The sequence below is a fragment of the Myotis myotis genome, unplaced genomic scaffold (genome assembly GCF_014108235.1).
Source record: "Myotis myotis isolate mMyoMyo1 unplaced genomic scaffold, mMyoMyo1.p scaffold_m19_p_19, whole genome shotgun sequence".
Lineage (NCBI taxonomy): Eukaryota > Metazoa > Chordata > Mammalia > Chiroptera > Vespertilionidae > Myotis > Myotis myotis.
In genome coordinates, this window is record NW_023416323.1 from 26,816,786 (window position 1) to 26,844,029 (window position 27,244).

At 57.3% G+C, this 27,244-nt stretch overlaps 1 protein-coding gene across 1 annotated transcript; it reads left to right on the forward strand.

The window, feature by feature from the left end:
- Positions 1–957: 957 nt before the first annotated feature.
- Positions 958–26,396, forward strand: CALB2 (calbindin 2). Its single transcript, XM_036345369.1, has 11 exons — positions 958–1,140; positions 12,103–12,179; positions 13,741–13,830; positions 15,775–15,855; positions 19,190–19,246; positions 20,022–20,099; positions 20,563–20,618; positions 20,902–20,941; positions 21,113–21,166; positions 21,921–21,992; positions 25,738–26,396. Exons 1-11 carry the CDS (start codon positions 1,047–1,049, stop codon positions 25,852–25,854), a joined length of 816 nt encoding a protein of 271 aa, XP_036201262.1. The 5' UTR covers positions 958–1,046; the 3' UTR covers positions 25,855–26,396.
- Positions 26,397–27,244: the final 848 nt, after the last annotated feature.

Below are 27,244 nucleotides of genomic sequence, written 5' to 3' on the forward strand. Positions count from 1 at the left end.
TTAATAAGTATCAATTCATTTCTCACCGGGTGCACAAGGCCCCCAGGGAGAAGCGGGAGGAGCGCAGTCCCCAGCTTGGGGAGTCCTGTCCGCCGTTCCAGGACTGTCCCCTCTGAGACCCTAGGTCAGCGTTGGGCCTTGCCTGCCCAGACTTAGGCATTTCCCACGCTATCCCCAGGCGGGCGCAGCTAAGACACTGGAGGGCGTATCTAGTCCTGCCACCCCCTGGACAAACGTCTAAAAGCCCCCCGGAACCGTCCAGGGTCAGGCAAGTACCAGGGGGCGGAGGGAGGCACCCCAGGAAGGGCAAAAGCCAAGACCCGGGGGCAGGAGGAGCCTCTCCGCTCCCACCTGGATTCTCCCTGGTTGGCCCTGAGTCCAGTCACCCCCAGAAGAGCCTTGAGACCGAGCGGCTTCTCCCCAAGACCGGGCCCCACGGAGGGGCCGGGAGAGCGTGAACACAGAGCTGGGTGCAAATTCCTGCCCGGCCCGGTGACTTGCTGGCAGGTCGGTGAGCCATTTGAAGTCTACAGGGCCCTCATCAGGAAAGTGGTCCCGGTGCCCCGGCTGTGCAAGGGACAGGCAGGAGGAAGCAGGAGGGAGACTAGTGCAACCCGAACTCCAGGTGCTAAATACTTGTCAACATATTGTCAGCATTATTGACGTTGCAGTTCCCGCTGCTGTCAATAGTGCTACTGCCCACCATCATCTGGGGTAGCTGCACCCGAGATGGTCAGAGGGAGGGAGAGGGAAGGCAAGGCAGCCTCACTCGCCTCTGCACCTAAGCGCCCGTCTCCCTGGGGCCCCCCTCGGAGAGGTCTCCGCGCATCCAACTGAGAAACCCTCCTGAGCCCCGGGGCGGCCACCGCCCCTCTGCGCCCCGGGCCGATTCCCTGAGCGCGCGCGCCCCCTGCTGGCGGCGGGCGGCGGCGCAGCCCCCGAACTGTATATAAAGGCAGCGTGGCGCGCAGGACCTGGCCGAGCGAGCGCGGAGTGCAGTGCGCAGGGAGAGCGCGGTGCCGCCCGAGGTCTCTGAGCCGCACGCCATGGCTGGCCCGCAGCAGCAGCCCCCTTACCTGCACCTGGCCGAGCTGACGGCGTCCCAGTTCCTGGAGATCTGGAAGCACTTTGACGCAGACGGTCAGTAAAGCTCCCAACTTCTGTGGCCATTCGACCCCAGGGGACCTGCGGTGGAGGGGACGGAGCGCTGCTGGAGGCTGGCAGGGGCACCTTTGCTTCAGGGGGCGTTTTGACTGCAGAGCCTGCTGCTCTCTGAGGGGGGGTGGGGGGGGGCCTGAGTTTGGGAGACATCCCGGCTGCTCTGATGACAACTGTCAGTAACTTTTCTGCCCCGACGTAGATGCCAGAGAGCCCACCGGCTTTTGCAGCCTCATTCTGGGCAAGTTGGTGCTTTCCCAGAGGAGGCCTGGGCTGGCCGGGCTCCCCGTGAGTCCCCCGTGCGTCCCCCGTGCCCCTCCATCTCATCTTCCCGCCTTGCTCTTCAAGGGAACGACCTGCCTTCAGCTGCCCGCAGCTACAGGTCTCAGAAGCCCACTCATTTCTTTCAAGTTCCCCTTTGGTTGAATACCAGGTTAGCCCGGTATCTGTCCTAAGCTGGGGGTGGGGGGGCGAGGTGGGTGTCCTGAATGGAACCCCTTAGCCTCCCCAGCCCTGTCAGCGAGGGGCAGGAGTGGAGAATGGCACTGGGGCCCTGAACACCCACCCCCTGGGCCTCCCCAGCCCATGTTCCATCCCCCACAGGCAGCAGGCATGCGGTGCTGCCCGCAGCAGCAGGGGGCAGGGTGGAGGCAGGGCCGGGTGCCAGCCCGACACGTTCCCCGTGGTGATAATCCTGGGTGCTTTGGGTGAGTCCACCTCTGAGGGGGGAGGGCGCACACTGTTAAATGCCTTCAGGGGCCCACCCCCTGCTCAGTGTGGTCTTGGCATGGGCTCACCCAGGAAGTGAGGCCTGGACTGAATGCCCTTTGCAGATGGCTCCCAGCACTGAGATCTCTGGGGTCTGTCCTCAGGCATAAAGGGGGCTCCCTCCCTTGAGAGGCTTCTGATTTTGCAGGAGACTTTTTCTCCACCACTCCAAAAAAACTAAGTGATCTGATATTCCTTCTCCGGGATCCTCCCTGGGGTGGGCATCCAAAATGTTCCGGCATCTCAGACCATTGGCAGGGTGGTGGCGAAGCGTGTTTACCCCGGGACTGAGATGGGAGGATGGGAGGCAGAGGGAGGACCCAGGGGTGGCTCATTCAACTCTTCCCCTCCCCTTCCTCAGCTTGGCAGGGCCGGGGTGAACGTGGAGACCCAGCGGCCCTCTGCCCAGAGCTCTGGGGAGTCAGGGGTTAATATCTGGGGGTGCTAAAGAGCGACGTTCTGTTCCCTGGGAGCCAACTGAGGAAGCTGGGGGCGCAGAGGACTGGGCATGTGATGTGTGGGTTCGGACCGTGATCTCCCCCGACTGACTGCAGGAGGTGGGTCGATGGTGACATCTGTGAAATGGGGCTAAGGAGGGCCGGTATTCCCAACCCCTGGCTGCTGCCCTGGGACTTAGTGAAAAAGGCTCCAAGACGCTGCTAGCCTCCGAGTATTCCAGGTGACAGGCGCATTCCCTAAGGGTGCTCCTGCAGGTTCATCTGCTCCAGAGACGTGCATGACTCAAGGAAAGCTACCCAGTGGCCAAGGTTACACCACCGGCCTCCTGCCAAAATGAGTCAGCTATAAACAGAGGACTCCTCAGTTCCACTCTCCCCTGTCCTCCTGGGGACGACCAATCGCGCTCTCGATAAGCGTGCTCATCCTTACATTTATCGGAGACCTGGTACTTTGCAAAACACAGTCACACCTCCTTGCGTTCCATACCGTGGTCCTGCTGGGCAGACTGGGGTCCTCGTGTGTAAATGAGGAAACTGACACAGAAGCGACTTCTCCAGGACCGAGCAGCAAGGTGGAGGCGGGGCTGGCGACCGGCCACACCTGGGCCCGCTCGGGTCTCTGGACACCTGCTTTGCCTCCCTCTTGCCCACTGGAGAGCCCCTGACCCAGCCCCAGAGGTGATGGGGTTCCTTTCACCCCAAAAAGGGGTCCTGGGGTGACTGGAGCATAGCTACGCTGCAACGAGACTCGAGTCTTTAAAGCCAGGGAACCCGTGGCTCCCTGCTGCTCCCAGGTGAAAGGGGAGCTAAGTGCTTGCTTCTTGCTTATCCACCAGGCACCCCATTGCCCTCTGTGGTCACGGCCTCAGGCAACCCCAAGGAGGACCCGGGGCCTAACAGAGAAGGCAGCAGAGAGAATTTAAATGCCTGGGAGCACAGAGGTGGTTTAAACTGGAATTCCACGAAAGGACCCAGAATTCAGCTGTAACTTTCCTACCCGTCCCCCCTCCAACACCAGAGTCTGCCAGGGAGCTCGCCCCTCGCCCCTGAGGTGTCCCCTGCCCGCCTGGGCCTCCCTCTTCCTAACTCTGGCTTCTGTTTTCACCTTGGGGTTTCTTCCCCGAGTCCCACCGCTGCTCACACACTTAAAGAGCACAGGGAGGACTCCGCAGAGGAGGGTCCCAGGAGTGAGCTCGCTGCAGCCCAATTAGCCACAGCCACCAGGGAGAGCGACCCCCCCCCCCCCCCCCGCCAGCTCTGCAGTAAACAGAGACCAGGAGGCACTGGGCTCTGAGGAGAGCGGGCTGGGCGGGGGCTCTGACCCGAGCTCGGCCATTCCCAACCAGGAGGCAGAAGCATCATCCTGGTGACTTTGCTTAAGGAGTTACATTTTTTTCAAAATTATCATTAGCCTTTCAGTCGAGAAAGGAAGGAGGTGTTTAAAGAGGGGGAGATCACAGAGCAAGGAGGAGGGGGGCAGGAATCCCGTCCCCTAGTCCCCTGTCCCAGCCCCGGACTCCTCCACGGAGGTCCGCCAGGGTCATGCATTTGGGAGGTTCTGATGTCAACTCTCAAAAGCAGCCAAGTGGGGAGGGGGGGGGGGTGCTGTGGCTCTTCCATGCTGCCCCCCTGCTCGGAGGGGCCCTTCGGTGGCCTCACCTGTCTGAGCCCGCTCTGCTGCTGCTGCCCGGGCACTTCGTCGCCAGGAACTTTCTCGCTCTGCAAGACGCAGGTGGCCCAGGGGTGACCAGCTCAGAACTCACAGGGGCCACCAGGCTGCTATCCCGCTGACGACCAGTAGGCGGTCCGTGAGGGGCCGAGCTGTGGCCTCGCCCTTTGCCCTTTGGAAGCGACTGAGCTGGGTTCCCTCCCAGAGGCCGGCGGCTCCCAGGCCAAGAAGCAGTCCCCTCGCACCGAGAATCTACCCATGTGCGTGCCGTAGGCTCAGGCGTGTGCACAGTTCCGTGGGCCGGGCTCCCTTAGCACGTACAGGAAATGTGGGGGGAACGGGCTTCCCCAGGGAACAGAAACGCATCGCACTCCTCACCGACATTGGGCCGCCGGTGGGAAGGAGGCGGCGCTCTGGTCCCGACGTGGGAAAATGTCCACGGGGCAGCCTTCAGGTTTTGAAAACTGTAGCAGAACGCGACTAGAGTCTGAGCCCGTCTTTGTCATTCGTGGAACAGGTATGCTGGGAAATATTCCACAGAAGATAAGAGTCGCTCTCCCTGCAGAGTAGAGGAAGTGAAATTAAAAGGCGTTTTCTTTTCTCAGTTAATTTCCACATTGTGTGACATACTCACAAGAGCATGTGTTTCTTGTATACTCGGCAAAACAAGAAAGATGTAAAAGAAAATAATTTTAGGGGCACCTCTCCCTCCCCCGGGAAGAGATAGACACATACGCCCATCTCCAGGGCGGGAACCCGCCCAGGCTCTTAGCCGCTTGTCTGCTTCCAGGTGGCCTGGCGATGCAGGTGCCTCAACGCCTCTCTCGGCACGAGCCTCATTCCTCACCTGTGTGGCCCCAGGACTTGAAAAGGGGTGACAGGAAGGACTAGAAGGAGCTGCGGGAAGCCCCTGTGTCTCCTCTCTCCTACACCCAGTCTAACAACAGGACCTCCCTCCAACCACCCCCCCCCCCATCATGGAGGACACTTCCAGCCCCGAGTGCCTGGCCCTGGTAGGGGGAGGGGAGGTGAACACCAGCGCCTCTCGGAGGGGGGGCGCGGCTGGGCAGCTGCATTGATTGGATATTAAATATTCAACGAAGACTCGTGGCCCCCTAAGAAGGAGCATCCCAAACAGGGTTACAGAATATCTGGCACATATTACGCATTTACACAAATACTGCAACGTTTGCGACGCAATAGAACTGTGCTATTGATCAGGTTAATTGCAGGATTTATAGAAATGATTGCTTCTTGGCACCCTCAGGTCAGAGGCTCTGGTTCGGGGAGCCAGGGTTGAAGTTGTCCGAGGCTGCCCTCACCCCTTTCAGGGTGTCTCCGTGGGGCCTGTCTCCTTTGGGGCTGGTGTCAGGGTCTGGGCTCCCTGGGAGCTTCCAGGACCTGCCCCACCTGGGGAAGCCCTAGAATCAGTACCCCAGCGCCGCCGCCGCCTTCACCCCAACGCCCCACTTGTTTCATGAACAGCGCCCTTCGGTGTGGAGCGCCCACGGCGCCAGCCCTGAGCTGGGCACCCTCCGTGCAGGCCCACGCCCTGCCTCTCTGCGGAGGGTGGTTGCGCCAGCCTGGGAGGCAGCCGTGTCTGGGAAGAGCTGGGGCCCCCAGCGGGGCAGCCGCAGGGACAGGTGTTCACAAACAAGGTGCTTCAGCCGCCTCCCCAGGCGGCCACCAGCCCAGCCGGCCCCTCCCTGCTGCTCGCCTGCTATTCCCCTCTGGACTCCAGCAGTTTCACTAGCGGAGGCCCCGTGGGGGAGGCTCCAGGGCCACGGAGACCCAGGGGGGGAACCTCTTCAGTTCCCAGGGGCCAGGATTAATAGAGCAGCCTGAGGCTCCGCAAGCAGGGCCTGGCTGCTCTCCTGGCCCCTGGCGGCCCGCGCCCTCCTTTGCCCAGCCAGTCCCATCTGGGGCCTCTGGCTTTGGCTCTCTCCCCTCCGCTCCGGCTCTCTGCGGTCTCCCCTCCACTCCCGCCCAATCTGCCCCATCCTTCTGGCCTCGCCCACGCCTGGGAATCAGCCCAGCTCTAGCTGCCAGCTGCCCACAGGTTCAGGGGACCTGGCCCAGCTCAGAGCCCAGAAGCACAGACGCAAAGTCAAATCACTGTTTACACTGGGATCCCCACTGGGAGAAGGGGGTGGTGTGTGTGTGTGTGTGTGTGTGTGTGTGTGTGTGTGAGAGAGAGAGAGAGAGAGAGAGAGAGAGAGAGAGAGAGAGAGAGAAACCAAGACATATACACAGGGGTCGTGCCTGAGATAAATAGAAGGAAAGAAGGCCATTAGCTGTGACTAAAGTCTCCCCGCCCCCCACTCCCTCTAACACGGGGTGCATAAAGCAGGCTACTCACCTGGCAGGGTGTGAGGACCTGGCGGGGCGGGAGTGGAGAGCTCTCTGTACCTGGTGGGCATCACGCACAGTGATATCACGATTGGGGCAGAGCCTGAGGAAGCCAGTCTCCCCCCCTGAAAGGGTGACAGCTCAGGCTGGAGGGCAGGGGGCGGCCTGCCTCTTCAGAAACTGGAACCCCCACAGCCAGTCAAGCGGCCTGGCCTCCTGTGCAGCTGGAGGAGGAGCTGCCTGTCTCCCCTCCTCGGTTGCTCTGACTTAACTATGCAGCACAGAGGCCCACAGACAGGTGAGCTGCACCCGCCAGCACCCAGCCAGCGGCTCTCCAGGTGCGTCCGCACGAGGGCCTGTGAGCACAGGTGTCTGGGCCTTATGAGGAGAGGACTGGGTGGGAGCCGCCCTCCGGAAGCCTCTGGCTCGGCAGGTCTGCGGTGGGACAGACAATCTGCCTGTTTAACGAGCACCCCCCCCCCCCCCGCCCCGCCCCATGTGATGCCGCCGCTGTCAGGCCCCAGACCACACTTTGAGGAGCACTGGTCCAGGCCCCTCGAGTCAATAGAGACGGGTCACTTGTCAGTACAAGACCCAGGTAACCATCTCGGGGCTCACACCAGCCCCCAGCCTCCCCTTGAGTAAACGCCAAAGGCAAGGTCTTCCTATGAAGATACGGGCGTTGGGAAGCAGTGTCCTCAGACGTGTGTGTTCCCACGCGGTTAAAATGCAGTTTCTGGTTCCGAAGGACGGGTGGGGCCTGGGATTCTGCATCTCCAACAAGCTACTGTTCCACAGACCACACTTTGAACAGCAAGCCCTTACCCTGCATGCCCCACAAGGAGGATTGAGCCGTGACCCAGGGATGTGCCCTGACCAGGAATCGAACCGTGACCTCCTGGTTCATAGGTCGTTTGTTATGGGGTGGGGCCACAACATTAGTAACAAAGAAACAGAATTTCCGGAGGATGAGGCCCAAAAATCAGGATTTTAAAAAGATTCCCAGGTGATTCTAATGTGCAGCCAAGGCCAAGAACCACTGCCTTACAGTGGTCGGCAAACTCATTCGTCAACAGAGCCAAATATCAACAGTGCAACGATTGAAATTTCTTTTGAGAGCCAAATTTTTTAAACTTAAACTATATAGGTAGGTACATTGTTATTGACTTAATGAGGATACTCCTAAGGCTTAGGAAGAGCCACACTCAAGGGGCCAAAGAACCGCACGTGGCTCAAGAGCCGCAGTTTGCCAACCACGGCCCTAGACCTACTAAATCAGGATCTCCGTTTTGATAAGACCCCCAGGCCACTCTTACACACCTTAAGGTTTCAGACACGCTGCTTGAAGCAGTTCTGACCCCCGGCTGCACATTAGAGTCACCTGGGAAGCTTTGAAGACATGCCCATGAGAAGGCCTCGCCTCATCAATTAAGTCAGAAGCTCTGGGGATGGGGCCCAGGTCACAGTGATGTTTTAAAAGCGCCCCAGGTGATCCCTGCCAGGCCAGTGTGGCTCGGTGTCAACCTATGAACCAGGAGGTCACAGCTCCCTTCCCGGTCAGGGTCCATGCAGGTTGCGGGCTCCATCCCCAGTGCGGGGCGTGCAGGAGGCAGCAGATCCATGATTCTCTCTCATCATTGATGTTTCTCTCTCTCCCTCCCTCTCCCTTCCTCTCTGAAATCAATAAAAATATATTTTAAAAGCTTCCCAGGTGATTCCAACACAGCCTGGGCCGAGAACCAGCCCCCTAAGACAGCTGTCATTGGGCCAACGGGTGTACAGCCACCGGGTGGTTCAGAGACCTTCGGGGCAGAGTATAGAAGTGGTGCTTCCACTTAGGGACACTTCACATTTTCCAGAATGCTGTCGTCACATCCCCTCGCGTGGCTCTCATACCAGCCGTAGAAAGGAGAACGGGCAGACGGAGTCATACCCAACTTAGAGGTGAAGAAATGGAGGCTTAGACACTGACTTGCTCGACGTCACACGGACAGTCACAGAGCTGATGGTAGAATTATACGTCTAAGTCAGGCTCCTCCCTCCGGTTCAGTTCTTAGAAAAGCTGTGCTCACGTGTCCCGGGTAGGCGTCTATCCACTGTGATCGCAGCGTCCTTCAGTCAAGGCTTTCCGAGTAGCCGTGGTCAGATAAATTGTAAGGAAGTGTTGTCTCACTTTCAAGTTGAGAAAACTGAAGCACAGTGGTGGTGAAAAATGGTAGCAAGAGTAAACTCTGGCCCTGGCCAGTTTCTCCGTCGTTAGAGCGTGGGCCTGAGGACCAGAGGGTCACAGCTTTGATTCCCGATCAAGGGCACGCACCTCAGTTGCAGGCCCGGTCTCTGGGTGCATGCAGGAGACAAGCAATCTCGCGTGTCTCTCTCACATGAATGTGTCCCTCTCGCTCCTTCTCCCCCTCCTCCCTCCCCTCTATCTCTCTAAAAAAAAAAAAAAAAATTGATTTAATTTAAAAAAGGCAAGAGTAACTAAGAGTAAACTAAGGAAGGGTGCAGGATCCCTGGCTCCCACCCAGTCCTCTCTTCATAAGGTTCACAGAATAGGTTTGATAGAGGTTAGAGGTGATGGTTGCCATGGTAACCACCTTCATATAGATACCCATGAGATTTGCTTGGTGGACAGTCACCTTCCCCCCCACCCCAATCCCATAAGAAAGTACGAGGGTCATAGAAAAAGCAAACCACTTCCCCAGTGCTGAATGCCTCCCTGGAAGCAGGCAGGCCGTCCTCCACCCCAGCCTCGGATAATAGGCGCTTCCCAGGTGACAGAAGGGAGTTGCTCTGAGGGAGGCCAAAGGAGCAAGGCCTTATCCCCCCCGCTACCCCCCCATGGTGGAGGATGCCGTTCGGGCCCTGCAGCTCCAGCCTCTGCTTCTCACCCTCCACCTTCAGCTGGTAGATTCACGTTGATCTTGTCTGGCGGCCTCCCCCCAGTAGACCATTAAATGCTCTTGAAAAATAGGCTCATATCTAGAACGTGGCTACAGCTCTCTGAGGTCCCACCGAAACGTTGAACTGTTCAGTTCAAAAATAAAGGCTTGTTGAATTGAACCACATCCCTGCCCCTTTGTTGGGGTCACAGGGAGGTGGTGTACTTCCGGCCTGGCGAGGGGGGTCACCCAGCCTCGGGAACCTCCTGCCACTGGTGCTGCTCGAGCCGGGTTCAGGAAGGGGCTGTCTCCAGTGGCAGGACCCCAGCTCGGCCCCTCTCGCCGCCTGGGACGTCACTCCTCCCTTTCTCCTCTCTCAGCCCAGAGGGTCTCCCCTGCCCACCCCGGTCCGAGGCCCCCGGCAGGCATTCCAGCCACTTCCTAACACACTGGAGCAGCAGACGCACGCTCACTCAGGTGTCCACCCCGCCCGGCCCCGGCCACCTCTGAGGCCTCCACGTCACCCACCTCCCAGTGCAAGCCCGGAGCCACCTTTCCAACCCCAGCCTCCCGCTTCTGGGAGCAGCACCTGGACCGGCCGCTTACCTCAAGCTTCCTGCCTGAGAAATGGGAGAACAGCCAGATCACTGCAGGGAGGGGCAGGAAGAGAAAAAGGACTTGTCCCTCCAACTCAAGAGTTATCATCCACTAGTGACTAACCAGATGACTTCCTTTCGGCCTAGAAAGCCCCTCCTCCTTCCTCTCCCGCCCTCCCTCGGCAACTCTGGCTGCCCTCTCCCACCAGCTAGTAGGCACACACTCGTGACATTCCAACTCCCCCAAGAAGCTCTGCAGAACACCTTAAAGGAAACATGACTACTCTATCTTGGTGGGGAGAGGGGGAGAGACTCAAGTCTCGTTACCCCCATTACAATCACATCTTTTCCCTGCAGACAAAAATCCATCATTTATCTCACGTGATTCTTTATATACTATGTGGCATCTTCTCCACTAGAGGGCGCCTCTAGAGTTATTTATTTGTAAGCTAAGTTCTCCCAGAGGGCCAGGGGACTCCCATATCCTCCTCCATCCGTCCCCCACACCCGACCAAGGCCAGGGCAAATGCTCCTTTAGTTCGTAACTCCATTCTCCCCTGAAGCAAGCTAGCTGCCACCCCCCTTTTCTCCTCAAGTCGAATGTTCTGCCTGGAAACCTTGTTTAACTGCTTTACATAAGATTTGGAACTTTCGGCCTGTGGTTTCCAATTTGCTGGACGTGAAAATGACCCAGGGAGCTTTAAAAAATAGAATCACCCCCCAAACCAATTACATCAGAACATCAGGGGGTAGGAGCCGGCCGTTCATGTTTTTTTAAAGATCCCAAGAGAGTCCAAATCAGAGCACGCAGCCTGGGGAGCAGTGCCTGGGGCCTGCCTCCCCACCCATCGACCCTCCTCCCCGTCACGGCCACAGCCCAGGCCAGTGTACCTTGTCTGTGGACTCAGCTCACGCAGGTCTCAGGGTCATCTGGAGTTCAAGACTTGAGAACCTAGCGGACTTCTCACTACTTCCGTGACCTTGCCAGTCAGGCACTGACCCTGGGACCTGGTCCTCAAAGGCACTTTTTATCTTATACACAGGGTCTGGTTATTGAACGCAGACAATAGCAACATTTACGGTGAGCTCGTAATGGGTTGGGCGGTGGAATTTACATCCAAAATCCCACTTCATTAACAAAGCCCAGACAGGTAACCTTCCCAAAGTCATAGAGCTGGTAAGTGCAGCAGGACCAGGGTTTGAACCTGGGTCCCCAGACCTCAGAGCCCCTCTATCCCTCACTCTGCAGTGGGTTGCCCCCCCCCCCATGCTTAATCCCTGTGACCCACTCTCCCGGGTGCCCCCATCCCCCAGGAGGGATCCTCGCCTTCCTCTTTTCACTCTTTCCTTTACTTACCAGTTTCCTGCAGCTCTTGAAACAAAGTACCACAAACTAGGTGGCTTAAAACAACCGAAATTTATTCTCTTACAGTTCTGGAGGCTAGACGTCCAAAGTCAAGGTGTCAGCAGGATCGGTTCGGGCTCCGAGGGGCAATGCATCCCGTGTCTTTCTCGTGGCTTCTAGAGTGGCTGGCAGTCCGTGGTGCTCCTCCGCTTGGAGATGCTCACTCTGATCCCTGCCCCTGCCTGCACGTGGCCGGCCTCCCTGTGTGTCCGTGTTTCCCCGGGGCCTTCCTATAAGAACACGTCATTGGATTGAGGGCCTGCCCTAGTCTAGTATGACCTCATTTTAACCGATTGCATTGTGGCAAAGAGCCTGTTTTCAAATAAGTCACATTCTGAGGTTCCAGGTGGACACGGATTTGAGGGGGTCACTGGTCAGCTCCGTACACCCTCCCAACCCCAGGGACCCAAGTGTTGCTTCTGACCTCGTTCAGGTGACTAGGGCCGGCCACCTGCTGACAAACCTGGATGCTGATGGCCTGTCATCCCCTGTCCCAGCTCCAGCTCCTGCTGCTTGCCCAGCTGCTAAGGGACAGCTCCCAGCTCCTGCTCACCTCGGTGCTGGCCCCGACGCTGGCCCCGCCCCATGTTCTCTGACTACTGCATGTGTACCCCAAAGACGCACCGTCTCTACAGCTGCAGATGCCTGAGGGCAGGACCCACATCCCTAACGGTCTCGGGCTGGCCAGACACCTGCTGGTTGACCAGGGAGGAGGAGTTCTCCGTAAAGCCCCCCACGTCCCCACTGTACCCCCCTCCACTGGTCTTAACTCTTTATCTCTGAGGTTAAGTGCTTTTTGTCTTTGCTATCTTTGCAGGAAATGGGTATATTGAAGGTAAAGAACTAGAAAACTTCTTCCAAGAGCTGGAGAAGACAAGAAAAGTCTCTGGCATGGTAAGCCCAGCCCCCTCTCCCATTGTGTGGGATTTCTGTCATCTGACCATGGCTTTTTTTTTTTTTTTTTTTACTTCAGAGAGGAGAGGGAGAGAGAGAAACATCGATGATGAGAGAAAAATCATTGATTGGTTGCCTCCTGTATGCCCCCGACTGGGGATCAAGACTGCAACCCAGGCATGTGCCCTGACTGGTAATTGAACCATGACCTCCTGGTTCATAGGTTGATGCTCAACCACTGAGCCACGACAGCTGGGCTGACCATGACTCTAAGCATTGTCCCAAGCTATGCATCCCATCAGCCAGCCTGACAGCTCTGGTCTCAACCCTTAAAGTTTTTCTTTTATTTGTAAGGATTTTTAAAAGATGGACTACTCCCTAAAAAGAGTACCATATCTCAGCATCACTGGATGTCTGGGACTGAGGGATATTCATGAGGGACAAAGGATTATCATGGAGACTATCCTGTGTATTGTAGGATGGTTAGCGGCATCCCTGGCCTCTACACACCAGAGGCCAGTAGCTCCTTTCCAAGTTGTGACAATCAAAAATGTCCCTGGACATTGCTACATGTCCCTGCCGGGGGGGGGGGCAAATCGTCCCCACTGGAGAACCACTTTCCTAAACAACAAAGGCTGGCATCCTCAGCAAGGGCCTAAAGGAAAATGGGGGATTGCTCCAAACCAGCGTCTGAATCAATGATACTGGCTGGCCTCGTGTGCGGAGGTGTCAAACCACCCTCCTTAGCCGCCAGAAGTGTCTCAGAATCTTATCCCCGCCCCTGAATGGCAGGGATGTTGTTCCCCGTGCCAGCCCCGTACTGTGGAACTCACTAAAGCCTTTTGGAGGAGCGTCTGAAATATTGGAAAGGTGAGGTGATTAGAACCATGCCTGGTCTTCAAATATATGGAGTCAGACCCACTTCCTCCCCCAGTTCTGGAGGGTCCTCTGGGGGTCTCTCTACCGCCCGCTGCTGCGTGTCTGTTGGCTAGTCCACTGCTTATTAGCAAGTCTTTGTGGAGCAGTTCTGGTGATGAGTCACAAATCCACCACTGAGCTCCTGGTTCAAAGCTCAGCAGAGCGCTCCCGTGAGGAGGAGGTCCAGGCAATGGGCTTATACGATGGAGGCGATGCAAGAGTTTATCAACAGCTTCCCCATCACCCCTCGGTACCAAGATAATGAAGCCTGGATCAGAGAAAACACGGGCCCCACTGCTGATTCTGGGATCGCAGTGTCGGTGGAGGAATGTGTTTTATGAAGGGCCCCAAATCTGACAGCCTTCCTCAGATGGCATCAGGGGTGGTTTTCAAGTCTGTCAACTACAGTCTCAACTGACACCCTCTCAGGCTGGTTGAAGTCCTTTCAGGTCCATAGAGCAGCTGTTACGTGGTAGAAAGAATGCTGGCCTTAGAAGCAGGAGCCGTGAGTTCATGTTCTGTCTATTCTAACTGGTCGGCCCCAAGAGAAGTCACTTCATCTCGGCTTCCGTTTGTGGGTAGAACAGGCAGGCTCCTTACGGGGGACCCAGTGGCAAAATCAGCCTCCTCTGTCTTTCCACAGACGTCCAAGAGTGACAACTTGGGGGAGAAGATGAAGGCATTCATGCAGAAGTATGACAAGAACTCGGATGGGAAAATCGAGATGGCGGAGGTGAGTCCTGCTGTCCTGGCTTGGAGCTCTGCGGGCAGGGCCATGTCACCTGGGCCTCTCCCCGGCACAAGCACCCATCTAGGGACCTAAATGAGGCGGTGACCTTCAAGCCCCGCCCCCAGCCTGAGCACTTGGGCTGCCCCAAGGGGCTTTTCCTGTGTCCCACAAGGAAGGAAGCAACAAACGTTGGCCTAAGACAGGGATGAAGACCTCAGATGCTCTCAGGGTCCATCAGGTATTGTAAACGTGTGAGGAGCCCAGCTGAAGACAGAAGGGAGGGTGAAGACTGGGGAACCAGAGAGTTCGTGCCCCACGTAAAGGCATCCAAAGGCAACATTTTTTAAAAAATGCAAATTTCTTATAATATAGGGGTGTGCAAAAGTAGGTTAAATTACCAGCCATCATTACCTAAAAGATAAATCATAAGTAAGGATATAAAATAACAATAATAAGACAAAGAACACAATAATAAATCAATAATACAAGAATAAACTGTTTTTGCATACTCACAACTGTAAACCTACTTTCGCCCACCTCTGTATATATGGCATGTATAATTTGTGTGTAATATACTTTACATATTATATACACATATGCATTTATATGTGAATAGCTATATACACATTGTTAAAAGATAAATTGAGGCATGTTAAAAAAATTCAAGAGTTTTTTTTAGCAAAGATCTATTGAAACTGGGTAGCGCCAAACTGGAAATGGTTAGGAACATTCCACCAACAGGGAGATAAGGAGCTAAGACCACCTGAACGAGGTCAGAAGCAACACTTGGGTCCCTGGGGTTGGGAGGGTGTACGGAGCTGACCAGGGACCCCCTGAAATCCATGTCCACCTGGATTATAGAGACAGAAGTGAAGCAAATTTTGACAAGTGTTTGGGGATCGTGGGTCATACAGTCCCTGTCGCGACTCTTCAACTCTGCACTGCCATGGTGGCCCAAAAGCAGGCGCAGACAGTGTGCAAATGCATGGCCACGGCCATGTTCCAGTACAAGTTCACTGACAGGTTTGACCCAGGAATCACAGTTTGCTGGCGTCTGGCTTCAACTACGATGAGAAAGGCCGTGGGTAGGGTTGGCCCCAGGTGGAGGAGGCCAGGTCTCCAGCTCTGCTTCTCGGCAGTTCCCGGGGCTCTGTTCTCGGCCCCTAAAACAGCTCCATCCTCGGGCTGGAGGCAAGCTGGCTGCAGCAGTTCCAGGCATCACATCACATCCAGATGCAGAAAGGGCTCCTCTCAGTTGGTGCCTCATTCATAAGAGCAAGGAAACCTTTCCCAGGCGCACCCTCAGCAGACCTCCCCTCACATGTCCTGGGCCAGGACTAGGTCACCTGCCTACCCATAAGCCAATCACTGGTGAGGGAAATAAGATTAGCACATTTACCTGAAACTAATCAGGATTTGCCTGTGACCCAGGATGCTGGCAGCAAAAGGCCGGGCAGGGAGGGCTTGCTGCACAAGACTACTGGCACTTTTTTAAAGTCCGTGGGGGTATAATTTACATACAATAAACTGCATTGATTAAATCGACTTGAAGTGTCAAATTCCGTGAGTTCACACAGTTATAGGCAGGCATGTAATCACCACCAGATCAAGGTTCAGCATTTCTCTCACCCCCCAAAGGTGCCTTCGCCTGGTGTGGGCCATCAGATCACCTTGCATATCCTAGGAAGTTATGTGTTTGGAACCATCCATTCAGTACGCTTTTGAGTCTGGGTCCTTGGTGCCACCTTCTGTCCCTCCAGCTGGGGTGACAAAGACGCACTTCTCCGAACATCGTCTGCCCCTTCCAAAGGCTGCTCTCAGGAAGGAAGCAAAATGCGACTCCCTTGCCGCCTGGGCCCTGGCCATTTCCCATTCTTCCTAAGGGGACGCCTGCTCTGCTCCCCAGCAGGGCACCCCCTAACGGCGCTGTCGCTCTCTGACCCGCAGCTGGCGCAGATCCTGCCCACCGAGGAGAGCTTCCTGCTCTGCTTCCGGCAGCACGTGGGCTCCAGCGCGGAGTTCATGGAGGTGAGGCGTGTTCAGAGCCGGGCCCACCCGCACGCCTGCGCCTGGGCCCTGGGAGACGCTCGGCCCCTTGGAGCGCAGCTACTCACAGAGTGGTCCGTGGACCCGCACCATCACGGCGTGCTTGTTAGAAGCACTGAGGCAGAACCCAGGCTCACGGGGTCCCCGGCGCTGTGTGCGCATTGAAGTGTGAGGAATAAGGCGAGAAGCAAGCGGAGGTCAAGTGCAGCTCCCCTTTGGGGGTTTGCGTATTCCAGGCTCCAGATCCTGCAGCAGAGAGACCCTGGCGCTGGGTTTGGCTCTGGGATCACCCGCACTGTCTTCCCACTCAGTGCCATCCGTGTCCCCCAAGGCCAGGGTTCCGAGGAGACGCGTGGGGAGGATGGAAACGCCCAGTGAGAATTCCAGTTCCCCGGCTCTTCCAGGTTTGCTCTGTGACTGTGGTCTGGGCTTCATTGGCCCCTGTTAAATGGGCGTTACTGTCTGCACAGTAGAAAGTCTTTAGGTCAGTCAAAGAGGACACCCAAATGCAAGTGTCTTTTGAGCCATATTCAACCAACAGGTTACACCAAATGATACTGCTGATATTTAACCATTTTTTTAATCATAAAAACTGGAATTCCCTATGGTTCCACCAAATATATGACTAATCCTGATGGCCCAGCAAACCACCAGCTATTCCTCGCTCTTTTTCCAGGGCTCTGCACCCTGGCCGTTCCATGTATGTGTCCCCGGGAGGGAAACTCAACCCAGGTCCCGCACACCCCGCCTCCCGCCTGCTGTGATAGTGACCCAGTTGCCATTCATCCTGTTACGCCCATTTCCAGCCGCCAGTCACCCCCTCTCCGCGAGTCGCTGCCTCAAAGGACTGGGGAGCTAGCCCAGCCCCACATCACAGTGGGTTCCCCACAGACGGCTGGAACGTGGGTTAGGAATAGCCTGCTCAGGGTCGGGGGAGCCTTTTCCAGTGGCAGCTCGCCTGAGCATCAGAGGATTGAATTTTATGGGGCTTTAAAAGGTTGTCTCCAGATGGCAAAATTCCCCAAGTTGGTAATTGACATTCTGGATTCTGTCCTCAGCCCTTCTCTTGCCTGTTTGGGAGAGGAGGTGCGGGGTGCGGGGCGGGGGGGGGGGGGGGGGAGGTCTGCATAGACTTTAAACCTGTCAGGATGCTGCTTTTGAGAGAGTCCATTTTTCTGTCTATAGAAAAGGCGGCGTTATGCCTGACGGTTCCTTTGGCCTGGATTCCATCTCCGATCTGGAAAATGTGGATGATGGTAGCTGGCAGGGGGCAGAGATGCTTAAAGAGGAGCAATGGCCCCTCTGTCTGTCTCTCTCAGAATTAGTGGTTTCTGTGTAGTTGACATCATTCCATACTCTTGCCCGCCTTTATCTCCTAAGCCCCAGCATAACTGCTGAGCCAACACCCCCCCAGTTTCCGGGGACCCCACCATCCTCCAGCAGCACCGCTCTTGTGGGTGTCCATTTGTTCCGCTTTTTTTCCGCTGGAAAGATGAAGTGGTCCCCCGGCAGCCCTGGAAGCTAGTGCTGCCAGACAGCGCCCATCCCGCTGCTCACACAACATTTTAATTTCTAATTTTAGTGACACCGCGGGTTTCTTTGAGATGTCACAAAGCCCAAGCCTCTTGAACTCTCTTCCTTGAACGGGAAGAGAATAATGACACACTGATGGATGAGCACAAAGTGCTGGAGGGCAGAGACGTGAGAGCCTGAGGGTGGGGGTGGGGCGGCTCCGGGGAGGGAGGCGGAGGGAGGGAGGGAGGTTAGGCTGGGCCTGCTGGGCTGTTCTCACTCCCAAAAGCAGGCAGATGCTTTGCTGGGTGCGGTGGGTGCCCTGCGAAGGTGGGCTCCCTTCAGGTTATCCTCCCTTTAGGCATTTGGGGACTGTCTGCCTTCCTCCCCCTCCACCCCCCTACCTCCCTACCCCCCACCCCCGCTCCCCCACTCCATCCCCCGTCAAGACCCAGCCTAGATGAACTCAATTCTGATGCACTAAATGCATGCAGGCGGCTGGTGAAGTCGTATTTGAAAACCTGCATGTATTTCTTAGTGCTTCCTCAGGGGTGGGATTTTTGCCCCCCCCCCCCCCGAGAATATCCACTCCCCTCATTAAATACCATCAACCCCCATCGCCTGGGGTGTGAGCCACACTGCTACTGGGTCCTGCTCGTGTCTAATCAATCACTTTTCAAAAATCAGGACGGGGGTGGGAGGAGAGACCTTTCTTAGGAAAAATTTAAAGTCAGAAGCAACTTTCTTGAGCCACTACTGTACTGTGGGGATCGTACAACCTTGTTTGCTGGAATGGAGGAAAGACCCTAAAATCTCTGTAATCTCTCATCATCCCGACAATGAAAGGATGATACAGAGAAGTCGGGGCAGGAGATCAGATCGAGGAGAAGCGTGCGTGCTCGCTGACTAGGAACAGCGAGTGTTGCGGTGTCTCTCTGTGCAGCTGGGGAGCAGGGAATAAAAAGCAAGAAGAGGAAACTTGAGAAAAAGATCTAAGAAATATGGTCAGGCACCAAAATAGATGAAGTACTTAGAAAACAGGCTCCTCTAGGCCTTTTGTCACAGATCCAGGCAGCCCCCTGCCCCAGCCCCCATGGTATCCCCTCCTGTCCACCGGGGCACTTTGTCTACAGGCACACGCCTACCTCTAAAGGTGGGGTCAGCCCCTCTTGAACCATATGGGTTGAGCATGAGAGAGGGATGGTTTCCTAAAAATAATAGTAATAATAATAAAGAGAAGAAGGCTTTTTATCAGAAAGAGGTGTGTGGGCTGTGGCCTTGATATAGTCCAAACGGATCACACTACCACTTCTGGCCCACGGTCAGACACGGCTGCCGCGTGCATCGGGCTGGGGGATGGAGGAGGGCACAGTGAAGAGCAACCCAAGCCTGTTCCTGCACCTTCCAGAGGGTTCTTACCCTTGCTCCCAGCCTCCACCCAGAAGACCAGAAGCTTCCAGAGCAGGAAAAGGACACCCTACACACTCAGCCAAAGTCAGATCCGCCAGATCCCGGTATCAGCCCTGGTAGGAGCTGCTCACCTGCTTAGAGGAGGACCCAAGAGAGACCCGGTCCTGCAGCCAGAGAGAGTGGGGAGGCCCTGTCCCCCCAGTTGTCTTCCAAGACGCTCTCCTGCGCGTCCTCATGGACAACACGGGCAACGGGGCTAATCCGCCTCCACCTCCCCACCCGCTGCACCGTTCTCCAATAGCAAGCTCACCGGGCCCATGAGCGGGACGGAGGGAGGCGGAGGGAGCTCGCAGGGTCAGGGGGGCCTTGCGAACAGGTCGGCCTTCCGTTGCAGGCTTGGCGGAAGTACGACACAGACAGAAGCGGCTACATTGAAGCCAACGAGCTCAAGGTAGGAGGGGCCTCGAGGAGGGTGTGAGGGGACGGAGAATGGACTGGGGCCAGATTGGGGGTGGTCTGAGGACCCTGGGGAAGGAGGAGACATTGGGTGAGGAACGCGGATTTGGTCAGTTTAGACCAGTGATGGCGAACCTATGACACGCGTGTCAGAGGTGACACGTGAGCTCATTTTTTTGGTTGATTTTTCTTTGTTAAATGGCATTTAAATACATAAAATAAATATCAAAAATATAAGTCTTGGTTTTACTATGGTTGCAAATATCAAAAAATTTCTATATGTGACACGGCACCGGAGTTAAGTTAGGGTTTTTCAAAATGCTGACACGCCGAGCTCAAAAGGTTCGCCATCACCGGTTTAGACTCAGGTCTGGCTCCGGGCAGACGAGTGAAATCAGTACCATGGAGCCAGAGGGCACAGAGTTCAACCACACCCCATGCCCCCCACCCAGTGCCCGGACCGGCACCCTAAGGCAACCCCAGCGATCGGCCTCTGGCTTGTCCGTCTTCCCCTGTGTTCCTCGGGGACCAGGGACCCCAGGCTCTGCTTAGCCTGGGTCCTGGGCTCTCTGAGGAGCCAGAGCCAGTTTCCAATGCCTTTTCTATGGGGTGAGGCTGCGCCCAGGAGTCACCTCCAGGCCTCCCAGGCCACTCCACAAACGTGAGAGGGTTCGGGGATTTGAGGGATGCAACTGTGCCAATGGCAGGAAGGACTGAGCCATGAGGGACTGGCGGGGTCGGGAGCTCTGAAGGGGGCTTTTGCATTCCAGGGATTCCTGTCGGACCTGCTGAAGAAGGCCAACCGGCCGTGTGATGAGCCCAAGCTCCAGGAGTACACCCAAACCATAGTGAGTGGGCGGCGGCCCCCTCCCTGGGGGCGCAGGACACGGGGCCAAGCCACTGAGATTGGTTTGCAGAGTTCTGTGGGCTGATCCTTCGGGCCCCGGTGAAGTGACCCCTGGTGGCAGCTGGAGAAGGGACTCCAGCTCCTGGCCCCACACAGCCTCTCTCTCAGGCTCTCACTGAGACCAGGAGCATCTGTTTCCATGACAACCTCTGCAGCGCTGGAGAGGATGAACTTGGAGAGGGTGGGCCTTCGGGGCTGGCCTGCTGTCCCCTGCGGCCTTCTTCCTGAGGCGGGGAGAGCGGAACAGGGACCGAGTCCCAGCTGTCTCCCCTCAGTGACCCATCCAGACCAGGCTGGCCCCGGCCCCCGGTGACCTCAGGGGAGGCATGAGCCTGCTCCGCCCGCCTCTCCAGAAGGGGAAGGTCAGAGCGAGTAACCCCAGCATCTCTCTCTGTCCCCAACAGCTGCGGATGTTTGACTTGAATGGCGATGGCAAACTGGGCCTCTCGGAGATGTCCCGGTAGGTGCCCGCCCTCCGCCCCAGCGCACTGCGCCCCCATCCCGACTCTCAGATCCCTCAGTGGGGCAGGGGACAGGTCAGGCCTCACGAAGCTCCACGCAGAGCCAGATCGGATCGCGAAGGCCACACCTCAGTGTGTCTGTCTGCCTCTTTTTAGAACTTTCCCCTAACTCCAGATTAAGTGCTCGGCGATCGCTTCCATAACTACAGGCTCGGCTCCTGCACCCCACCCGGGTGCGAGCTGTTCTCGCCTCTAACCTCTGCTCGAACATTTTCTTTCCAGACTCTTGCCTGTACAGGAAAACTTCCTGCTTAAATTCCAGGTAAAAGAGCCTCTTTGCTTTTCTTGGTTCCTCCCTTCCTCTCATCCCTCTGAGCCTCACCTTCCACCCTCCTGCCCCCCAATACACACACACACACACACACACACACACACACACACACACACACACACACGGCTTCTGCTTCTCTCTCTAACGCCTTGGACCTTCCAGGGCATGAAGCTGTCCTCAGAGGAGTTCAACGCCATCTTCACATTTTACGACAAGGTACGAGGGAGGACGGTGTGGGGTGGGAACCTGGAGCCCCATCCCCGGGGCGTCCCCTGCCAGAATGGCTCCACTTGGTGATTAGGAACAGACGAGCTGTTGGGGGGCAGCTGGGGCCGTGTGGTTTCTTCCTGTCCCTTCTGATTCCCCGCAGCGTCCTCGCTGTGTGATAAGATAAATGTCACCGCGATCCATGGCCTGTGGAACCCAAGGCTTGGGTGCCTTAAAGGCCCAGAGAGAATCGTTGGTGGTAGAGCGTCTGTTCAGAGGTGGGGTGTGATAGGGTGTTGGGGGCCAAAGGCAGGAGGTGCCAGGACCGCTCTCCTGCCATCAGGTTCGGACACCAGGTGTTTCTCTGGGACGTAGGGAACGAGAGGGTACCACCACCACCACCCCCTCTTAGCTTCCCCCGCCCAGGAGACTCCCAGGGTCTCTTCCTTATAACCGAAGGGTTGGGGGTAAGCTTCAGGGAGCCCCAGTCTTCATCCTGGCATCGTATTATGGGATGTGACACTCGGCTAAATGCTCCCTGAACCTCGCTTCCATTTCAATGCAAAGGAAAGACGCCCGCATGAAGGGCTCCCCAGAGGGTGCCCTGACGCGACCGATCCTGACCGACTGGTGCAGTCAGAGCGACTGTTAGTTTGGCGCCGCGGGGTCTGAGTACGGGGAAGGTCGGGAAGCCAGGGGCGAGCCTGCGGCGGCCGTGGGGCTGGCGGGTAGCTCTGCACTCACGCCCTGCGCCCGCCCCCAGGACGGCAGCGGCTACATTGACGAGGAGGAGCTGGATGCCCTTCTCAAGGACCTGTACGAGAAAAACAAGAAGGTGAGCCGCGGGCCGGGGCCTGGGGAGAGGGGGCCACGGAGGGCACCGTGCTCCCCTCTGACCAGCCACACGAGGCGGAGCCCCCCGTTGTTTAGGCTGTTGTTTTGTCTTGTCTTGTGCCTGTTTGAATAGTTGGTTGATTGGCTTATATTTCTTTTTTGTTGAACTATGGTAAATACCCAGCATAAAGCTCGCCATCTTACCCGCTTCCGCGCACAGCTCAGTGCTAGCAAATGCATGTATGATGCTGTGCAACCACCCGCACCCGGAGCTCTCTTCGTCCTGCAGAACTGAAACTCCATTCCCATCCAACAGCTCCCAGCCCTTCCCTCCCCAGGCCCTGGCAGCCACATTCTGCCTCCTGTCTCCATAAGTCTGACCATCTAGGGACCTCGCATGGGTACAACACACAGTATTTGTTTTCTTGTGCCTGGCTTATTTCACGGAACACCCTCCAGGTCCGTCTGTGTTGTAGAAGGCGCCAGAATCCCCTCCTTCTGAAGGCTGGCGAGCCCTCCCCTGTGTGTTCACACCAGCACGTTCCTCCCTCCTCTGCGATGGCACTCGGGCGGCTGCCACCTGTTGGCTGTTGTGACTGTTGTGTTGCCTGGCCCAGCACATGGAAGTGCCGACCACATTGCCAACAACAACAAAAAGACTTTTTTTTTTTTTACACGAGGAGAGATTTTGGAGAGCAGAGCCCAGTGGGAGGTGAAGGTATTCCGAACCAATTCATGGCAGAATCTGCAGTGGGCAGGGGGCTAAAAGGAGCCACAGACGCATTTGTTCCCTCAGAGAAAACTCGGAGCCTGGGCTCCTTTCCTTTGCTGGGTCTGTTGCCCATAGGACAGACCCCAGGAGGCCTCCCTGCGTCGCCTCAGCTGGGTGCCCCGGGGGGGGGGGGTCAGGTGCCCCGGGTGGGAGGGGTCAGGTGCGGGGGGGGGGGGGTCAGGTGCCCCGGGGGGGGGGGTCAGGTGCGGGGGGGGGGGGGGGTCAGGTGCCCCGGGGGGGGGAGGGGTCAGGGGGACCAGAACCAGAGGTGAGGCTTTGCAGCCACCCTCCTTCACCCCCTGGAAACGTCTTCCTCTGAGCAAAAGGTTGGCTGTTGGCTGTTTCCTTTAATTAGAAGGCGGACGCTCTGCAATATCTTGCGTGTGTAACTGCCTTGGCTGCCAGGCAAGAGCTACATTTACTGCTCGTTTTGGGCGGGGGGGGGGGGGGTGGGGGATCATTGCAGCCTCTGAGTCCGCCTCCCTTTCTGATTGCTTCCCGGCCTCTCTATCTGTACCCTGAGCATCACCCTCCATGCCTTTCATCCACATTTATTTTTCCTCCGTGGTGCCCACAGCTGCCTGAAAGGGGCCAGGAGTGTTTTCCTAGGAAGGAGGAGCATTCCCCAAGTGTCTGGACATGGCAGGCTTTTTCCAGGCACCAGATTCTAGGGGGAAATTATTGACGCGCTTCCATGTACCAAGGAGAGTGGGGCATCATAATGTCAAGTCTCTTTACCTGTAATTGTATCGATGAGGCACGGACGTTCTCCATCTGGCCCTGCCTCGCGCCCGAGGTGATGGACCCTGAAGGCAGGCGTCCACCCTCCGGCCTGGGTTTCCTGGTCATCGCCTGAGAGGCGCTCTCACCACCACCAAAGGAACTCCCAGGCGGCACAGGGTCGCTCAAGACGGGGAAGCACAAAGCGAGTCAGACGCTGACAGTGAGACAACCAGGGATTCGTAAAGTTGTTTCCCTGGGCGCCTTCCGCCTGCAGCCGTCGGACCTGGCGCCTGGGGACGCAGAGAGCCAGTCCGTGGGGAGAGAGCTGCGAAGGGCACGGCTGCTCTTGGTGAACCCATGGGCAGACGCACGTGCCGTTTTGATGGAGCAGGGGCTGTCGTCTGTTTGCCGAGCGGAATGATGTTGGCGGCTCCTGGGGGACAGGCGGATGGGATCAGGCGTCTGACTTACCTCCTAAGGCAGCTGCCACGCGTGCCAGGCCTCCTCAGCTCCAGCATCTCCTATAGACACAGGACGCCGACAGCCCCTCCCTCAAGGCTGCCGCCTCCTGATGCCGCACTGCACGGGGCGGAGGGGTGTCTGCTCAAGCTGGGAGTTCGTATTTGGGGTCCCATCCTTGGTTCCTAACTCAGGCACATCCCACTGTTATGAGGGACCTCACAGCTTCAGGGAAGATGTCCGCCAAAGCTGGAGAGGCCTGCAGAGTGCCTGTGGGTCGGGTGCCCCTGACAGGAGAGGGTGCCCAGAAACAACGCCGAAAAGGGGGAGACTGAGGCCAGGTGAGCCAGGTGGAGAGAGAGACTCCAGGACGCGGGGACTAGGGCTGTTCACGGCTGTGAGCTGGCCAGTCCTTTGGTGCATGCCTTAGCCTTATAGCTTGGTTTGCTCCAGAACAAAATGGGGATCATGACCCCTCAGCCTAGAAGGAGACTTACTCTTGTTATTCCTCACCTGAGGATATTTTCCCATCGATTTTTAGAGAAAGTGGAAGGGGTGGAGGAAAGGAGAGAGGGAGAGGGAGAGAGAGAGAGAGAGAAAATCAGTGTGAGACACATGGATTGGCGGATTGGCTGCCTCCCACACATGCCCAGACTGGGGCCTGGGATCGAACCCACAGTCCCAGTACCCGCCCTTGACCGGGAATCGAACCTGAGACCCATCCGTGTGTGGGCCAACACCAGCCTGGGTGAAAACTATTCTTTAAAAAATATCTATGGACATTTTCAATACCAGAGGAGGAGGAGGAGGAGGAGGAACGACAGCTGTCTAAGTGACTTTCCAGTGTTGGAGATGACGTTGCCATATTCCAGACCCATTGGCTGTTAGCATCCAAAGCAATGACTACAAAGCGGGGGCAGACACACCTCTGAAACTGCGGGGCGCTGCAGGCCTCCACAGAAAAGGCCAGCATCTCAGTAAAGCCAGCCATAATCTTCTTGCTGGTGGAGAGTCTTGCCTTCAATGAAAAACAAACAAACAAAAAAACACCCCACAACATCTGTGAACACAACAAAGCAAAGCGCAATAAAGCAGGTGTCCCCGGTCCCCCATAAGGCGCGCCCAGCGCTGAATGCTGCCTCCAGGCACCACGAGGCTGTGGGCTGTGGGCGTGTGTCCACAGCCCCCCGTCATCGGAGCCTCCGAAAGCCTCAGGGAGCCCGTGAGCAGGGAGAGCTGGCCAGCGGTGCTGCTGGAGGACACGGGGGGTCAGAATTCCTTAGGTAAACGGGGAGGCTTAGGAAGTGTGTCCAGGGGCCTGGAGGCAAGGCCAGGGAGCTTCCCGGGCACCCTCTCCCTCGCCCGCAGGGACACAGAGCGACAGAGGCGGCCCGTGGGGGTGGCGGGACTTGTAGAAGTTGGCACAGGTGACGGCTGTCATCGCCATAGCTGCCCTTTTTGGGATCCGTGCTCCGAGTCAGGTACGGAGCTAAATGGTGTTCACATCCGCTGCCTTGTCTAGTCGCTGCGACACCTCCCGAGGCGAGGGCCCTGAGTGTGCCCATTCCACAGGCCAGGCCGCTGAGACTCAAGTAGAATCCTTTCCCCAAAGCAACGCGCCAGCGAGTGAAGAAGGGCTTTAGGCCCGTGCTTTGCACCCCTCTGAGCCACCCCCACTGCGATGGGACCCGCGGCAGGGCCCGCCCTGTGCTGTGAGTGAGCCGATGGGCGATGGGCGGTTTCTGCGCGGCCGCCCCTGAGCCGGCTCTCACCCTCTCTCTGTGTCTCCTAGGAGATGAACATCCGAGAGCTCACCAACTACAGGAAGAGCGTCATGTCCTTGGCCGAGGCGGGGAAGCTCTACCGCAAGGACCTGGAGATCGTCCTCTGCAGCGAGGCCCCCCTGTAGAGGGGCCACCGAGGCGGCCTCTCCTCCCCCCAGACCCTGCCCCGCGGCCCTGACACCCCTCCCCCGACCCCGGGATCTTGGGCGCTCCTCCCCACGCCCCTGCCACCTGCAGAGCAGGAAAGGAGAGACGAGGACGGGCAGCTGACAGGCCCCCCCCGGAGCCCCCCTCCAGCCCAGCCCTGGCCTGACCGGCTCGGCTCTGCCTGCAGGGGGCACCAACCAAGCCTGGGAGGTGGGCAGGGCGCGGTGGGGGGGGGGGGGGGGTTCCCCGGCTTCTCTTCGCTGTGATGCATGAGCGCATTTGCTGTGTAATTTAGGCTTCTGTGTCCAGCTGGGTGGGCCCTTCCCTCCTGCTCCCGGCGCCTCCCCGCAGGCCACCGCCCGCCCCACACTTGCTGATGGTGTAGCTGTCCCCTCAGAGCGCCCGTGTGCGGAGGGCACCGCCCCTCCCCCGTCTTCTCCGCTCAGCATGCTCCTCCCTCCGGGCTTCTTGTCGTCTTGTTTACCAAAGAAGAGTTTACAGTCAATAAAGTGGAAGCGTCTGCGGGTCGAGCGCTCAGCTTCTCTCTCACCGGCTCGCCTCGCCGCACCTCCTGACGACGGGGGAGCCTGGGCTCCGTGGGTGGGGAGGGGCGTCAGGACCCCCAACTGGGGCGTAACCACTGGAAACGGGGCCGTAGGACCCCAGAGCTCTGGGCTTTCACTTAGGAGTCACTGCCTGCCTCCATCACCTGTCACTTCTTTGCGCCTTGCTTGTTCCTCCATCTCCGGGAGTGTGCTAAACAGTCTATCTGAGGGGTTTCTCTTAACCCTTTGGCGAGGTGCTGGGGTTGTCTCCTCTGCAGAGACAAGGAAACTGGAGATCATAACGAGCCCCGAGTCTTGCGGCCAGTTGGGGCCAGAGCCAGGGCACGCCTCCCGCAGATCAGAGCCCCGTTCTCTCTCTACAGTAGGGAGGCCATGGGCTGGGGCACAGTGGGACGGAGTGATCCCCCCAATCAGCCGCTTATTGACTGTCTACAAGGTGCGTTTGACATTTCCTCGTTCGAGCCCACAACCATCCCATGAGATGGGTACTATTTTCGGATGGATAAATTAAAGTTCAGAGGCATTAAGTAACTTGTTCAAGGTGATACAACTCCTAAGGGGCCGGGCTAGGACTCAACGACAGGCTGGGCTGACTCCGAGGTCACCTTGGGCGCCGTCCTCTCTCTGAGGGCCAGGAGCCTGTGGGGAGCAATAGGCCTCCGCGGGGTGGGTGTGGCTGGGTCGGACCTCAGCCCCCCTCCTTCCCGGCCACACGCCTTGCTGAGCTAAGAGAAGCCGTTCTGCTCACAGCCCGGACGGCGCAGCCCAGTGAGCCACCGTCTGACCTCCATCCCCCCGCCCA